General features: G+C 45.3%; 3 protein-coding genes across 5 annotated transcripts; 1 reads left to right on the top strand and 2 right to left on the bottom strand.

Annotated features, from left to right (window-relative positions):
* Positions 1–559: 559 nt before the first annotated feature.
* On the bottom strand, positions 560–2,053 carry LOC120655784 (subtilisin-like protease 3). The gene has a single exon (XM_039933754.1). It carries the CDS (start codon positions 2,051–2,053, stop codon positions 560–562), a length of 1,494 nt encoding a protein of 497 aa, XP_039789688.1.
* A 1,817-nt stretch (positions 2,054–3,870) lies between these two features.
* Positions 3,871–8,055, bottom strand: LOC120711867 (calcium-binding mitochondrial carrier protein Aralar2-like). 3 transcript variants are annotated; one of them, XR_005690516.1, is made up of 9 exons: positions 7,813–8,053; positions 6,019–7,297; positions 5,791–5,909; positions 5,565–5,689; positions 5,246–5,403; positions 5,057–5,134; positions 4,750–4,833; positions 4,457–4,542; positions 3,871–4,343 (listed from the first exon to the last, which is right to left on the bottom strand). XR_005690516.1 is itself a non-coding variant. In XM_039997533.1 (9 exons), exons 2-9 carry the CDS (start codon positions 7,226–7,228, stop codon positions 4,226–4,228), a joined length of 1,920 nt encoding a protein of 639 aa, XP_039853467.1. In that variant the 5' UTR covers positions 7,229–7,297; positions 7,813–8,055; the 3' UTR covers positions 3,871–4,225. The 3 variants fall into 3 exon arrangements, 2 of the variants coding, with proteins under 2 accessions (XP_039853467.1, XP_039853476.1); XM_039997533.1 differs by having other exon boundaries at positions 5,246–5,345; positions 7,813–8,055; XM_039997542.1 differs by lacking the exon at positions 3,871–4,343 and having other exon boundaries at positions 4,507–4,542; positions 5,086–5,134; positions 5,246–5,345; positions 7,813–8,055.
* Positions 8,056–12,368: 4,313 nt separating this feature from the next.
* On the top strand, positions 12,369–15,832 carry LOC120711856 (non-classical arabinogalactan protein 31-like). Its single transcript, XM_039997524.1, has 3 exons — positions 12,369–12,746; positions 12,991–13,045; positions 15,055–15,832. The coding sequence occupies exons 1-3, from the start codon at positions 12,447–12,449 to the stop codon at positions 15,528–15,530; spliced, it is 831 nt and encodes a 276-aa protein (XP_039853458.1). The 5' UTR covers positions 12,369–12,446; the 3' UTR covers positions 15,531–15,832.
* The last annotated feature ends 836 nt before the right edge of the window (positions 15,833–16,668 follow it).

Genomic DNA, 16,668 nt, shown 5'->3' with positions numbered 1-16,668 from the left:
TCTTCCCTTCAATGCTGATGCATAACCAACTGAAATCTTGATTCCTACCTACAATAATGAAGGTTTCAATGCGTCACCGGCAATCATAGAGACCCTTCTTGCATTCCAACATGGAAATGCAGTGATCACCTATAAAGTGTCTGCTTTTCCATTCAAGAAGGATGATGAACTGATGATCGATCCATCATACTACTCAATAGCTCATGCTTAGAAGTAACATGTATGGCTCCCTTGTGACGTTGTACGTCTCAGAAACATAAATGAAGCCTATCAGGCATGACGGATTTCTAAAATTTGTAAAATGTGTCTGATCAAGGCACATGACCGGAAAAGAACGACCGCATTCCGGTTCAAAAAAAAAAGAACGACCGCATCATGAACTGCTAAATGATTTCAACTTTCTTTACGTACATGCCAAAATTTTTCTCATGTGAAAATTGTTGGAAGTCAGAAAAGGACCATTCATGTGATTCGTGTTCAGCCATCTGATGTAAACAGTTCTCCATGTACACTCTGAATTCTAGAGTTTTAGCTACTTCACCTATTCATCAAGTGCCCTTTAAAACCTAGCAGAAATGGATACCGGACTGCGCACGGCATGCTCCTCTGACTCCCACGCAATCTGCGCGTCCAAAAACTCAGACGCCAACACGACGCCAGGAGCTCGTTCCACGGTGACGGTAAAGCTCGCCTTTTGGCCCACCTTGTCGAACTGCAATTCTCCAGGAACCACCGTGACCGAGACCCCCTCCGGCGCACTCACGTCCTCCCGGTACGCCGACCTGGCCGCTCCGACGTTGGTCACCGTCCGCCTGACCGTCACCGCTGGCGTGTCCGCCGTCAGCGCGACCATGATCGATGGGGTATTGAGATCCTTCGCCTCGGTGTTCTCCATGTCGGCGCAGTGAACGGCGGGTGCAGGGTAAATGATCTGGTTCACTTGGTCGTCGGTGTAGCCCAGCCCGCAGAGGTAGGGGATGTACTCCTCCGGCGAGATGTCGTAGACCATGCCGGGGTCGATGGCCTTGGCCGCGTTGACGAGCCCGGCGCCCATGGCGAAGTAGCTCGCCGGCGCGCCGGTCTCGTCGGTGACCGAGGTGTCGGCTGTGGTCATAATCGCGGACTTGATGGCCGCCGACCACCAGGTCGGGTGCGCGCTCTTTATCCGCGCCGCGACGCCGCTGAGGTGCGGCGCCGACATGGACGTGCCGGAGAGGGACGCGAAGCTTGGGCCGCCGCGCGTCGAGCGTGGCACGGCGGCGAGGATGTCGACGCCGGGGCCCACGATGTCCGGCTTCAGCACGCCGCCGTTGTTGCGGCTCGGGCCCCGGGAGGAGAACGCCGCGACGTTGCTGGAGTGTGGAGAGCTCTCTGATGAGCTTGCGCCGACCGTGAGTATCCACGGCGAGTCGTTCGCGACTGACCCAGGCGTCGGGCCGTTGTTGCCCGCGGCGGCGCAGACGAAGACGCCCTTCATGACGGCCGAGAACGTGGCCGCGACGACGGGGTCCTCGTGGAACCCGACGCCGCCGTCGTCTCCGAGCGACAAGGAGAGGACGTCGACCCCGTCCGCGAGCGCCGTCTCGACGGCGTGCATGATGGGGCCCCTCGTGCACCCCCGCCCCGCGCACACCTGGTAGAACGCGAGGTGCGCGCGCGGCGCCACGCCGGACACCACCGCGCCACCGCCGCCGTCAGCGCTGCGCACGGGCGTGCCGGCCGCGATGCTCGACGCGTGCGTCCCGTGCGTGCCGGCCCTCGCCGCCCGGCGGGCGGGGCTGCGAAGGTGCCGCGTGAACTCCCTCGCGCCGACGAGCTTGTTGTTGCAGGCCGCGACGCCGGGGTGCTTGCACCGGCCCCGCCACCTGGCGGGCGGCGGCGGCATGCCCACGTCGCCGAACGACGGGTGCCCCGCGTCGATGCCGTCGTCGAGGACGCCGATGACGACCCCTTCGCCCATGTTGCTAGTCAAAGTGTCGTCATCGCGCGCCGCCGCCGCCGCGAGCAGCGCGGAGGAGAGCGCGAAGAGCAGAGCGATCTTTGCTGAATCCATTTGAGATTGGGAGAATGCAATTCGCAAGGTTGCCGCAATGGAGGTGGAGTTGCATACGTGCAAAGGATGCAAGGCTGCTGCAATGGAGATGGAGATGCATTGCGAAGGAGAAGAAGGGAGCAGACATATATGCGCGCAGAGGCAGTTCGTCGGCGAGCGTGCATGGCCACTCTTGGGCTAAACGGAGGTGGCGAAGGAGTTGAGCTCGTAGGTTTGTACAGTTGAATAAGTTTGACTGTTTGAGTAGGTAGGTTCAGGTCATCTGCTCGACTGTTTTAGCTGAAATCCAGTCGAAACGCTGCTTCAACGTTCAGCGTGTGTGGCAGTTGCAACTGGAACTGGCCATTTTTAGGAAAACAGTAACAAAAACAAGTCCGTGTAGTTTCCCAGTCCGCGTCCGGTAAACAGGTAAACTGTACCTATCTGTCTCGCATGGAAGTGGGTTTTTGTTTTTTTTCCCTCCAAAAGAAGTAAATGATTTCCGCGTCCCCAAAAATAGAGCAGGTCGCCCGGTCCATTTCCCGTTTCTGCTGTTACGTCACAGGTGTTACGTCACGCATCGGGATAATAGCAAATGCTTTTTTTTTTGAAAAGACGGGATAATAGCAAATGCTGCGTGCCTGCATCCATATTGGGTTGTGACAGGGAATTTTATGTGGCTCCGTGTCGAGTTCCTGGCGGCTGAGCACGACTACTGGTAGTAGCTCCAAAATCCCGTTGGAATTTTATTTGATTTTTTTTCTTCAAAAGCAATAGTAGCTCCAAATCTCGTTGCAATTTTGGAATTTCTGTAGAAAATTCAACCCGTACGCAGCAGCCCAGCACCTGCACGTCCAACTGGCGCTCACATGACGCGCGCATAACGGTCAGGGGAGCTGGATGTGACGGCAATGCAAAGCACGGGGCGCACCTGGCCACTCGCCGCGCGCTCTCATCCCCCTCCAGCAGATTGAACCACACCGACAGCCGGCGGCGCTACGGACCCGTTCGGCGACGCGCGCGCACGGGACCTGGCAGGAGGCAGACGATGGAGGACGCGTACGGGCGCACGAGCGCGGCCGTCGCGTCCTGCTGGGGCCGGTTCGGCCTGGCGGCGCTGTGGCGCAGGCTCAGGCGGATGGCCTGGCCGCGGCGGCGCTACCGGACGTACGTCCTCGGCGCCGGCGGGCTCAACTACGACCCGGTCAGCTACTCCCAGAACTTCGACGACGGGAGGATCTGAGCGTGCGAGCCCGACTTCCTGGCCAGGTGCGCGGCCGCGCGGCGCGCCGGATTGCCGGGGCCTATGGCATCGTCGGTGAACTCTTGAGCCGTGATGTGCTCTGCTAGGTTCCAGCCGTCTGGTGCGCACGACACAGCTAGCGCTGGATGAGCTATAGGAGAGAACAGTGGCTATGTACGTGCCAGGTTTGTGTATATTGGATGACTGTCAGTAGATGCATATAAAACGATGGATTGATGAAGAAAAACTATTTTCTCACAATGTAATCGATGTGCATTTCGATCATTGTGCGTTCACATTCACAGTTCAAATACACATAGGTCATAAGTGACCATTGCCTTTCGAGAACATCTTAGTTAAAATACAATTTTAAAAGTACATTTGATGATAAGTTCAATAACATCATTTGGATGTGACATATCTTATGACGCTTGTACATCTCAATAGCTAATGCAAATGGGAGAAAACATACACTTCTCCAAGCATTTGAATTTCATGCAAATTGAAGAAAACGTACATTTCTACAAGCATTCGAATTTCTGATAACTGTGGAAGCTCGCACAACGATTGATCACAAGAAAGTAACCACAAATTATATTGGATTTTGAACAGCGGATTCCCTCAATAAACATGACCTTTGTTTCAGTAAGAAACCAAAATACATAGCCATGAGTCCATGACACATTCACAGGTTCCCTGAAAGGGAATTTCTGCCTTTACTGCTATCTCCTTTACTGATGGTACAAAATTTTCTATCGCCTAAATCTGAGATTACCCGAAAAGGTATTCTATGATGTACACAACTTTGTTAACAAGACACAAAAATTGGATGGCACCGTAACTACAACTAAATTCTAAGTCAGACCACCCCAGTAGTTAGTTCTGAGGTTGACATATCAATACAAGTTTTTTACTACCACACTGCTGCACCATGTTCTATCATTTCATGATCAAAAGCTACTTGCAGGAATCTCTTGTTCAGGGAAGATAATTGTTTTGAGAAACTCATAGGACGTAAAGAATATAGCACCTTGAGATATATACATCGCCAGCCTTGGAGTCAAACCCCTGTGAGAAAACATGTTGCTTGATAATTTGCATACTTCAATAGGATCTTTTCTGGTAAGGATGAATAATAACTCAAGTTCAATAGCATGGTATGCTTATGGTAAATGTCGCACCTGTAAAGACCACGAAAGCCTTCTTGCCGGAAAATTTCTTTTAGTGCGTGAAGAACACCGTCATACTTGCTAATAGGGCTGAGTGCCTAATAAACAAAAAGAAAACTAGGTTATTAATTCTACTGGGACCATTAGTTTGCTTCCAATAAATACAAGTGACTGAAATGAATCATGTTGCGTGCCAATGATTACAATTCTATTATCAGATTAAAAAACAATATATGATAAACATCAAAATTGGAAGTTATTGGATAAACTAACTCAGAACGTAGCATATGCATGTGTCACATTACCTGTAATTGCACTCGTGTCTTGACAACATCAAATGGGGTTGTACACAAAGCAGCAGTCGACCCAGCAAAACCTCCACATAAAAGCTGCAATGAACCAACTTTTGTGTTTGAGTCTTTGAGATGGCAGAATGCAATCATCCTACTTCTATGAAGCCCTCTCCCTCACCCTCTCCCTCTCTCCAGCATTGGCAAACAATGCAGGATGGTACAACGTAATTAGAAGTGCGCACAAGTCGTGCTTCAGTACTAATAACTAATAAAAACATAAAAGGGAAGATGATTTAAAAGGTAAAGTTCAGAAACTAACTGTCTCGCCAGAACTGAGCTTGACATTATCAGGTGCTGATTTCAAAATAGACTGCTTCATACTCTCATAGGCATAAAACTGCAAGTTAGAAAAAAAAGGGATCATGTTCTTTTAAACACCAAAAACAAACTGTCAAAGCTAAGCAAAATTAAATTATTGTACTTAATGCAGGTGCTTAAAATTTGATACCTTTACTATGGAATGTGGGATATTTCTGCAAAGAACAGCACCCCATCCAGCATATAGTGAAGAAATGCCACCCCTTTTAAGGCATCCTACTAAAGCATTCCTGATGGCATGAAACTCTTACTAGAGCGTGATGAAGAGAATGATGAAATGAAGATATCCTACAGAAGTAGTCCTTTGAAGATAACATACAAATTCATTCACTATGAAAAACTAGTAGGTTTCTATTTATCTCTGCTATTTACTAGGCTCTAAAAAGAAACTTCTAACATAAGGAATAAACAGATGAACAGCCCAGTAAGATGCAAGGAAGATTGCATACCAGCAATTCTGATATTGAGAACCCACTTGCATTTGTTGTTTTATGCATTCGCTGGGTGTAAAAACAAAGGATGTTGCAATACTAGAACAACCACCAGCAGCACAATGTGCAATTGAATGATATTCCTGCAAAGGTGTCAACACAACAGCAATATTGAAACATGTACCATGTAATGACGTCAATTGCTAGATAAAAAATATCAGTAGAAAAACGAAACTGAAATCACCTCTGGCAAAATAGGTAGAAGAGCCCCCTTGACAATTTCGTAAGTTAAGGTATAAATTGCAGAAATGGGCGCAGAACAAGCAAGTTTGCTGGCAAGTCCTCCATAAAGTCCCAGAACACCTTTACAAGAAATTCATCAAACTCAAAATATTATAGCAATTGATATTTCTCAAAGGACAACGGTACACGAGATAAAATTTAAGTGGTGGTTGCTATAATTGAACATTACCTCTCTCAACAAGAGTGCGCCTCAGTGTTTGGTTGAATGAACTTTGTCCAGAACTGTTAGCCTGAATTATGGTTTTCACTGTATCAATTGGATGCAAAGAAACACTGACTGCAGTCCCAGCTAAGGCTCCTGCCACAGCATGCCTGTTTATGGTAACAGCACCATCAAATCGATGCTCAAAAGTTGGTTGACGCTCATGTGAACACTTATCAACAGAATATTGCGGACATATGCCACCAGCATAAGCATATTCATCTCCATTTGCTGGATCAAGAACAACATCATCACCAACCAGACAAGACACGCGTGTCAGTGAGTCAACTTGAGAATCTGTGCATGCCTTACTAGAAATCTGTTTTACTGCTATTATTGTCGCCTCTTTGGCAATTTCCGTTTGATGGACTGTGGAAGCTGAAAAATTAGGATCTTCATGAAATATCTCTAGATTGGATTCAGTATCATGTAGAGAACTTTCATAATCATGTGTATGTGTAGTGCTAACTTCTTCATTTGAGCTAGTACATAGCTCAGCAGGTGTGCTTCTTGTTTGACTGGAATAGTCATCATCGGTAATGTCCATATTGGTGGAAGCAGAATAAGTTTCCTCACACATGCTTCTTTTGCTACTTTCAGAAGTCCCAATTTCTTCTGTCTTTTTAGTTTGCATGGAGTATAAATTTGCGCATTGCAAATATTGTGCACCCCCAATCTTATTGATGGAATGCATATGTCTCCATGTGGATGAAGCACCAAAAGTGCTACTGAATGGTGTCAGCATTAACATCTTCTTTACTGAACTAAGATCTTCATAAACTGATTTTGGTGTAGATAAACAGTTTCGAGAACTCAGACCGCTTGACTTTTCCACACAGGAAGGTGTTAATATGTGTCCTCGTTGATCCCTGCTAAAACACACAGGGTCTTCCCTACTTGAAGTACCATGGCTCTCAGATCTTTGAGTTGTACCAGATGATTCAGGGTGGCCAACAAGATTCCAGATCCCTGTCAATGCTGATACAAACTGGGGAGTGGTAAATCTTCTATCAGTATAAGTTCTGCCCAATTGAGGACTTTGCCTCGGTTGATGATTGGCATCTCGATCCTTAGTAACTAAAGCATCTGACTCAAATAATTGGTGCTCATCTAATGAAAGCCGGTGGTAATTGATTGTTGATTTTGCAGCTTTTGAAGCTCGACGGGTCGAGCTCATCTTTTACTAGCTTGCAAGGTAGTGTATCATAAAAAGAAGAACATGTTGAACTAATCAGCTGCTTGAGATCTGCAGGGGCAAAGGAATGAACAAAAAGCATTTAGCCCAATGAAGTAGTTCTCAAACGGCAAAAAAAATAATAAAAATATACTATAAGCATAATCATTTGAATGACTGCCAAACAGAGAATAAGCATAGCACGCAACACTGGATATGAAACAAGGAACACCCCATCGCAGAATGGTAGCACCCTAGTAAGACGGAATCTCACGAGCATAAGCAACCTACCATCACAACCTTGCAAGCAGAAAGCAACCCAGTAGCTGCAATAGGATCTGACGGCTCAGAAAAAACAGAGGAAAAAACCATGGAGACCCCGAATCCCAGCCCCCCTGCTCTACGGGCGTTTCATCGAACAGCCTGTGCGCGCGAAACGGCGTCGCTGGCGCACAGCCCCACAAGCTCCTAATCTCCGAGCGTCTCATCATCCCCCAGCATACGCGAGCTAACATTACCCCTCGATCCAATCCGAGCGGGCACCACGAGGCGTGCGACTGCGCGAGTCGGGATCAGAGGCGGCTTACCTCGAGACGACCGCGCGCGAGGTCCCGCCGGTGGCAGAGCGCCAGAGCGTGCTTCACGGGGACGAGGAGGAGAAGGGCCGCCGTTCCTCCTCCTCCTCCTCCTCCTCCTCCTCCTCTAGTGGCGAGAGGTTTATGCCGTCGTGGGAGCTTGGACTCACGTCAGCCGCGTCTCCATGTCTTCTTCTCCTTGCTCTGCTGGTTCGCTCCTCCAGCTGTCTCCAGGCCGCACGCGGTGGGTCTCTGCGATTCTTCCAGCACGTGCGTGCCGTTCGATGTGCATCTGACGTAGATGGCCGACCCGGCCCGACCCGGCACGGGCCCGTCAAGGCACGGCCCGTTTACGTTTAGACACGGTTAGTAAACAGGCCGTGCTGTGCCAACCCCGAGCACGGCACAAATGTACTTTATGCGTATCAGGCCGGCCCGTTTAGCCCGATAGCCCATGTGGCTCGTTTTTTTTCAGTTTTTTTTTCTTTTACTATTTTGCGAACGCATGTTTAGTATTTTTTCTGCTTGCCTGCCAAATGAACAAAAAATTGTACAAATTTCCCGAGGAATAAAAGGCTAGAGCATACTCCGTATTGAAATCAACTTTTTGGTATTTCATGGCATCAGTTCTACAAAAGAACCCACTAAAATATTTGCCAGCTCAAAACTGTAATTACTAATCCAAATCGTATTGATCTAATTGTATTTCAATCAGCAACCGACCACAGTGTGTAATCTCATAGTTAAATGCTTCATGGTCATGGCACATGTCACAAGATGGGTCTCTCACTTCTCAGTTCTCACAGATCCTTGTTGCCGCTCTGCCCACCGCTCGAGCGACAGCAGAAGAAGAAGAGCCGCCTCCACGGGATGCTCGGGCACGCGAAGTTCAGAAACAGCCCGTCGTAGCCGACGCTCGGCTGCCTCGCCGGTGCCGACCACCGCACGAAGTCCGTGGGCGGCGCCAGGCTCACCTGCATTTGCCGCAACGATGAACGTCGATCATGCTCAGATGCAGTATCCACTGACCATGGGGATCGGAGAAAAGTGTGCTCGTCATGCGGCGCTTACGCTGGAGATGAACTTGATGCCCAGCTTGAGCACGCCCTTGTAGGTGCCGTCCTCCAGCACGACGTTGTACGGCGCCGGCTTCACCTGCAGGAACTCCTGCTCGCCGCCCTCGCTGATGATCTCGCCGACGTAAACCCTGCAAAAGATCAACGCGGATGAGCGGTGTAATTAACTGATTATCTGTGAGTTTTGCAGGTGAACGACGATTTGAGTTCGTCGGCGTGTTGTGCCCTCGGCGAACTTGTCGATCTCCATGATCGTCAGCGTCACCTTCGCCAGCTCCTTGCACTCGGCGTCTGACAGTGGGAACCTGAACTTCTCGTTCCACCAGATCTTTTTACCTCTACCTGCAGGGAATGAATTACCGCTGCCAGCTCAAAGAGAACTCAGGTAATATGCTAGATAGAATTTAGACATATAATTTACGATCGAATTCATACCTTGCGTAATTTTGCTGCTCACAGTTTTACCACCGCACTCGATGGTCACGTAGTGTCTCTTTGATCCTGCAAGCAGGAGCTGCACGATGAGCCAAGTGTGCTCCTACCTATATACAAAATTCAGTTTCAGACACACAGGATGGCTGCTACTATACAGACGTCGTGGGTGATGATGAGCATGCTTGAGGTCCTCGGCGTTGACCAATAGAAGTTCCAGAACTCCTCTCGTCTCCATGGAGGAGCGGCGGCGGCTGCTAAGAGAACAGAATGCAAGAACACGGCGTATATATGCAGCATACGGAGCTACATTTAGTTTTCCATGGTGTCTTAAATGCATTTCCGGCTGTTGGGGTAAAAAAGCCCCCTCGCTGTGCTCGCCGCGAGACTTGGCCCTCTCGGGCATAGACCAAGATTTGGGGGTTTTCTCTACCCGGGTAAGCCGGTATGACTTCCTCTTAATGAAAAAACGGTGGGGCCGTTTCCTCCCCGGGTAGAGTTTTTTTTTAAACGCAGGGAGTAACCGCATGCATTCAAGTGCAAGAGGAGTTTCAACAAGAACATCAAAGAGAAACTCTCTAAGCCATTTAATGAATTGCGTTTTCACACCTTACTACTTGTGAGTTTGTTGTTAGCTCCGTTTTTCAAAAGGGAATACTCTACATATATTAATGGTGGTTGTAATTACTCCATCCGTTCCAAATTATAAGATATTCCAACGATTTTGGAGAGTCAAAGTTTTTTATGTTTGACCAAATTTATATAATAGAATAATGATATTTATTATATAAACTAAGTACCATTAGATTTTTTATTAGTTATATTTTTATAGTACTTCAATTTGATATCATAAATCTTTATATTTCTCTCTATAATCTTAGTCAAACTTGAGATTGTTTTGACTCTCTAAGATTCTTAGGATGTCTTATAAAGACACGGCTAATTTACGGCCTGCCGTAAATCAGACTGGCCGTACGGCCGTTCGGACAGTGAGTGTTGCATGCATGTGAGGGACAATGACAGAACCAACAGCGCATGCATGCACATAATTTTGAAGATAAAAAATGCTATAATTTCAACACCGAGCATCGAAATCAAAATCCGATTGCACAGTTGTATTCGTTTCAATAAAAGCTTCAAAACAAGATCTCACACCACTATGTTTTAACGATATAATTTTTTGAGAGAAAATACTTTTTCGTAATTCTAATTTGCTTATGATGTTCGCAAAAAATGCTCATGGGTTTACATAACGTTGCTTTTGCATGCCCGAGTTCAGTTAAGTGGATATTGGTGTTCATATTGTGAAGATAGAATATTTAGTGTTAATAGTGGATAATGGTAAACAATTTTGTTAGGTAGGTGAATATTGATCGCATGATCAATAATAGGCAATTTTAGCAGATCCATTGAGTATTTTGACTAATTGATTTTGGTATTTTTTCACAGTACATAAAAGCAACTTATGTGTTTTTGAAAAGTATCGTCGAAATATATTCAAGTGGGGTTTTGTTTTGAAGATCTCCTCGAAAGAGATACAGTTGCGCAATCGGAATTTGAATTTGATGTATTGTTTAAGAACTACAACTTTTTTAAGTTTTGAGTTCGTTTGCACGTGTCATACCCTGAACGGTGGAGGGCTAACTTAGACTGTCGTGCAGTAGTGTAAATGTGATTTCGGTGGAATAGCTCACGGACATAGCCCCTGATAAATATTGCGTGTCCGTTCTAAGATGGACAGCAAATTTTGGACGCCGTGCAGTCGAGCAAATTTATGGCCGGCCGCAACAAAGTCTTTACCGTCTTATAATTTGGAACGGAGGGAGTAGTTTTGTATACTGTGAATTACGTGCGTCCAATCACACCGAAAGTTAACCAAACATAAACAACTTGCATTTTTCTTTGGCTCAGATAAGTGGAGAACGACCTAAACAGTCACGGTAAAGTGTGAAAACCCTTCTTCCATTCAAGTGTTCATTGTGGCTACTCTTGCCCAAGGATACGCTACTCTTTGTCATAAATTATATGTTACGTAACTTTTTCTATGCACCTAAATATACCTTGTGCCTAGGTTCATAATAAAACCTATGTATCTAATAAAATTAAAATGATCTATAATTGAAATGGAGGGAGTATTAGGCTTCTACATTGCCATAAGTGGCCGATCATGGTAGCCCATTTCTCCTTATCAAAACACTTGATCTAAGAATAAAAATGCTGCAAGTATTGCAAAATTTATTTCAAAAATGAATTAAGAATGATGTTGATCTCTTGATGGGTTACAATTCCAAACCCGCCACTTATTGGTATTACAACGCTAATATATCTAGATGTGGTATATTGTATAAAAAATTAGTCTAGAAATTTGAAGAGTTGAAGTTTTTTATATTTTAAAAAGAAGGATGGGACTTAAAAATGATGGCTGAAAGTTTATATACTCCCTCCGTTTTTATTTACATGTCGTACTAGGTTTGTCCTAAATGAAATTTGACGAACTTTGAACAAATTTATAGAAAAAATAATAATTTTTTCAATACCAAATTTGTTTCATTGGATCCATCATGAAGTATATGTTTGGATAATATAGTTGTTGTTATATTTTTTCTATAGATTTGGTCAAAGTTTGCCAAATTTGACTTAGGAGAAACCTAATATGATATGTAAATAGAGTATAAAGTATTTTTTTACTATAAAGCTAATTAATAGTCGAGATAGATTTAGAGCATGTACAAGAGCTCTTGTATCTATAAATAACTAAAATCTTGATATAGCTATTATGTAAAAAAATAGATAGCAAAAAAGAGATGAAATCCAACAGCTTCTTCAAAATTCAAAAAATAATGACTAGCGCTCAGCGCTAGGCAAAGATGTACAGCGGCACCCTATGGATAGAAAACGAGAATAAGACGAGGTAAATAGAGTTTTGTTGGATGAGAGTTTTTTTGTCTTTCTTTTTTTTAAATAAATTCACTTAAAATACAATAACTCTTGAAGATGCTCTTATAATTGGGAGATAACCGCCATCATTCATTTACCAATTTATCACCACCCCAAACGGCGCAGCCGTCGTCTCCGTAGTCCGTTCAGAGTACTGACCAGAGTCGCAGGCTCGCAGCATTTCCCCACGCGCACCCGAACATGGCCGCTCCGACTGCCGCCGCCGCCGCCGACACAGCCACCTCGCCTCCTCCGCCGTCGGCAGAGCCCGCGGCTGCACCCGCACCGGATCAGGTCTCTCATCCTCCTCCTCCTCAGCCCGACGCACCTGCGCACCCCCTGGCGCCAGCGCCAGCGCCTGCTCCATCCCCCGCGCCAGCGCCTGCGGCGGCGCCTGCCCCAGCCCCGAAGAAGCGGAAGCTGGAGGAGGTGGGGTTCCATACCTCCGACTACTACAAGATCCGCGCCGTCGTCGCCGACCTGCGTGTCCGCTTCGTCCAGGTTCGCACTCAAGTTTTCTCTTTGTCTAATATAAAAAGTCCCCTAAATTTTCACTAAGGCTAGATGGATGTGCGTTTGTGGAGAAGGCAGAATTGATCTCGGTAGCTTATGCTTCTTGAAATCTAGGAGGCTACACGATCGTAGAGCAATCTTTTAGTGAAATCACATATTTTCAAGCTATTCTGCCCGTGTACCTTGCTGTGTTATGAATCTATTCTGAATGGCCCAATCTTTGCTTTTGAAGGTTTACCACGCTACTGATTTCCGCAACACTGATGCTGCTCGTGAGATCCTGAAAGGTATACAATTAAAACCTAAATTTCTGTCTTGTTAGTATGGCAATAGTTGTTCAATTGAAGGGATTTGAGCCAATCTACGGTTAGGACAGAAAAGATTAGGCTTTTTGTGGGCTTCATGTAACTCGATGCAGTGGTGCTGGTGTCCTGATTGCTGATCCTCTTGCTATGGCTGGCCTCGTTGTTGGCGACCCGTGGCTGTGGAGGCCACTAGGGTTGAAATGAAGTATGGAACTTTATCCCTTTTTGTCTTAGATCTTGTGTTTGTTTAGGTCGGAGGGACGACTTAAATCTCAGTCAGGGCTGTCTGAATGTGTTAGCAGCCTAGCAGGCCAGCAGGGTGTGCTCCTACACGGACTTGAAAACACTTAGGACCTATGCACGGTGGTGCCATGCTCATGACAGCAAGGCCACATATTGTGGTGCAAGTGGTAGTAGAGAAGTCCAGGGGTGGGATATTTCAAATGGGTCGATGACTGCTTAGAGGAATTGAGGAGAATGTGAGTTAATGGAGAAATATTTAATGGCATAAGTAGAACTTTGGGCAGGGTTGATCAACTTGACATTGTAACTTTTAGATGAGATGGGTCCACGGTCCCTTGAGTTCCAATCTGCCAACTAAAAAATGAAAGACAAATTAAATCTTTTTAAAAAAACTAAATTCTCCTTGAGTTGCTTAAGTCGCTGAATAAAAATATTTTTATATTATGATTATGGGAGACTGCGGTTAAATGTTTTCATCAAGTCCTGAGTGATTGGCCTTATTAGTCGTTTGGTGAGAATCCTCCATTTCTCTTGTAGCTCATCTCTTTAGCCAGAACACCATGATCAAACCCAACAGTAAAATTTTCTAGCATCATTTTCCAGTCACATTGATTGATGACAGGTGAAAATTGTCGTTGCTGAGGTTATGTGGTCAAGAGAATGTTGGCGCTGCAATTAGAAATTGCTGGGGCCTTAGAATTGATCTGAGAAAGCTTGGATAAGAAGGCCTGATAGACATTTTTAATAATTAGTATAAAACTGTGAGGTGTGATAAAGGAGATCCATCCAGGTAGTCAAGTGGTCTTTGATGTGTAGATGGTCATATGGGAAATTCTAGCCGCCCATCTAGACCATGAAGGGTTTATAGTAGATCCTATAGGTAACGGAAATATGTGACCGTATGTGTTGCTCAAAAACTGAAAGAACAGTTTTGGAGACTCTTTTTTTTACATAAGACTAATAGCGCATCCAATTTGGTTCTTTGTACTGATACCATGCTTGGCATTTGTGCCACATGAGGGGGAAGTTTCATACCATTTTTTTCCAGAATCGCAGATAGTCAGTGAGCTGGTTGCTGAGGTAGATGCACTAATGTGGTTACCCCGTAACATAGGCTTTAATCACTTTGCTCCTCATTTGACTGGTTGTAAACTTAATGGTGTCATAGGAAATGTTTATTGATCGTTGTGAGTCATTTTCTGCTGTTGGTTTGCTGCTAACGCACCCTAAGCTTGATGTATTCCATTCACATCTCCACCTCTTTTGAGTTCACATTCATAACTTTCCATTACATGATATATGGATCCAAAATCATGCATGCAAGCACATGAAATATACATCGTACATCCGTTGAATGCAGTACACAATATATTATTCTCACCTTTTGAATGCTCAATACATTCTTTACAGCATGGCTAATCATACAATACATGTATTTACCAAATGACATAGTTTAGGGGCCAAATTAAACCAAGAGATAGTTAAGGAGGTTATCCAGACTTTGGCCATACTTGAGGGGAGTAATTTGGACCTTTTCCTTACCTATATTCAATGGGAATTTTTTTGACTCAGCATCTTAATGATGTGTCTCGGACATAGTTATTCAGATGGTGAATATTAGGCACTGGAAGTTTCTGTTAGAGAAAAAAAAATATCAGCAGAAGTTTCATGTTCTGTTCAGACTGTTCAGTATGTTCCTCTGTTGAAATGGCTTGATCTTACATACATATTGATGTCTTGTGTTTCAGAAATAAAGGGAGTCATGGAACTATCCAAGAAAATGAGGCTCAAGCTTGGTGCTACATCTGAGCCTGTGAAATCAACAGAGAAACCTTCAGCTGTACCTGTGAAGGAAGAGCCTGCGAAGCCAGCAGAGAAGCCTCCAGCTGTACCTGTGAAGGAAGAGCCTGTGAAGCCAGCAGAGAAGCCTCCAGCTAGACCTGTGAAGGATGAGCCTGTGAAACCACCTTCAGTTGAACGTGTGAAGGATGAGCATGCGAAACCATTAGAGAAGCCTTCAGCCGAACCTGTGAAGGATGAGCCTGTGAAACCATTAGAAAAGCCTTCAGCTGAACCTATGAAGGATGAGCCTGTGAAACCCACCGAGCCAGCTCCAGCTGGAGAAAATAATCAAGTTCCCGGGGTAGGTCAGACTACGATTTCTCCTAATAACGCAGGTGTTGATTCAGCAGTCAAGAATGATAACTCAGATGCGCAGCAGTGAAGATGATAAGTGGAGACCCAACCCAGCGAGATGGCGGATCACCCATAGCCGCTCGACGAAAACGCAGAGTGACTAGTGGATCCCCCAACCAGCTTGAGTTGTCTTGCCTTCTCCTGGAGATAATTCAGTATGTATGTGCTAACCAAAGAAGAGGGATGAGGACGTAAAGACGCAAATTAGATTGCGCTGCTCACTTTCATTCATTCTGTAATGTGTTTGCCCCATGAATAATTTATTCATCAAATTGTAGTTGTGTAGCTGGATCGTACATTACATTTGTGCTGTTAAGTATTGGCCAATCTCTTGCCGAGTCGACGTTTGAGCAGAGGCAATGGAGCTGCAAGCGAAAAGGTAGGGGCGCATGAAGCGATCTGTTACATCTGTATGGAGCAGTCGACCATTACCGTCAGGGTTTTATGCGTATTATTATATGTCTATTGCGTATAGAGTTGGCATCAGCCAGCCGATCGCCGTTCTCGTGACAAGTCTGAAGTCTCTGAACTGCAGCAGTGCTGATGTGCCCAATGTATGTTCAAGACGATCAGTTTCAGAAAACGGATGAACCGAATGCGGAGTACTTCAGCTGATTAAAGTGCGTCATTGCTTTTTTCTGTCATATAAAACTATATCTATACTATAAAGATCGAAAACAATTGAAAACTTTTTTCACCTGGACTGGGCCCACCTTAACTCTCACGCATATGCACATTTACATTGAATAGATCAAGGGTATTGCACATTTGACACCTTTCATCCATTCATGAGAAAAAAAAGAAGAAACTGTTTTACTAAAAAGATAAAAAATAATTGAAAATTTTTCTCACTCATATCTTACCGTACCTCTCATGCTGGACTCGTCTGTCGTGGTTGAGGAAGGTGGGCGGCCGGGTAGACCAATAAAAACTGTGAGTTCGAGAATCTTTAATCAAGGTGACATTTTTAGTCGATGTAATATATTTCTGGCTTATTCTTTTTCTTTGTATGCCTAGCAATGCTATAAGCAACGAGATATTTAAATCTCAAACTATGTGGGAAAGGTGTTGAATAAACATTTGATATTACCACAGTATAACACATGTAATCGGTTGTTCTTTCTAAAACCACGTGCGCGCGCCGCACGTGCGTATTTGCTAGTATA

This window comes from Panicum virgatum, chromosome 1K, assembly GCF_016808335.1.
Source record: "Panicum virgatum strain AP13 chromosome 1K, P.virgatum_v5, whole genome shotgun sequence".
Lineage (NCBI taxonomy): Eukaryota > Viridiplantae > Streptophyta > Magnoliopsida > Poales > Poaceae > Panicum > Panicum virgatum.
Note: the sequence above shows the minus strand (reverse complement) of the source record. Positions and strands in the feature narration are given on the sequence as shown.

What these genes read in the sequence shown, in the direction of transcription:
- LOC120711867 (XM_039997533.1), bottom strand. Translation starts at nt 7,228, where the DNA reads ATGAGCTCGACCCGTCGAGCTTCAAAAGCTGCAAAATCAACAATCAAT. An exon ending in GCGCACTCTTGTTGAGAGAG is followed by an intron (nt 5,910 to 6,018) that starts GTAATGTTCAAT and finishes TTTCTTGTAAAG; the next exon opens with GTGTTCTGGGACTTTATGGA. An exon ending in TTCTACCTATTTTGCCAGAG is followed by an intron (nt 5,690 to 5,790) that starts GTGATTTCAGTT and finishes ACACCTTTGCAG; the next exon opens with GAATATCATTCAATTGCACA.
- LOC120655784 (XM_039933754.1), bottom strand. Translation starts at nt 2,053, where the DNA reads ATGGATTCAGCAAAGATCGCTCTGCTCTTCGCGCTCTCCTCCGCGCTG.
- LOC120711856 (XM_039997524.1), top strand. Translation starts at nt 12,447, where the DNA reads ATGGCCGCTCCGACTGCCGCCGCCGCCGCCGACACAGCCACCTCGCCT. An exon ending in TGCGTGTCCGCTTCGTCCAG is followed by an intron (nt 12,747 to 12,990) that starts GTTCGCACTCAA and finishes TTGCTTTTGAAG; the next exon opens with GTTTACCACGCTACTGATTT. An exon ending in TGCTCGTGAGATCCTGAAAG is followed by an intron (nt 13,046 to 15,054) that starts GTATACAATTAA and finishes CTTGTGTTTCAG; the next exon opens with AAATAAAGGGAGTCATGGAA.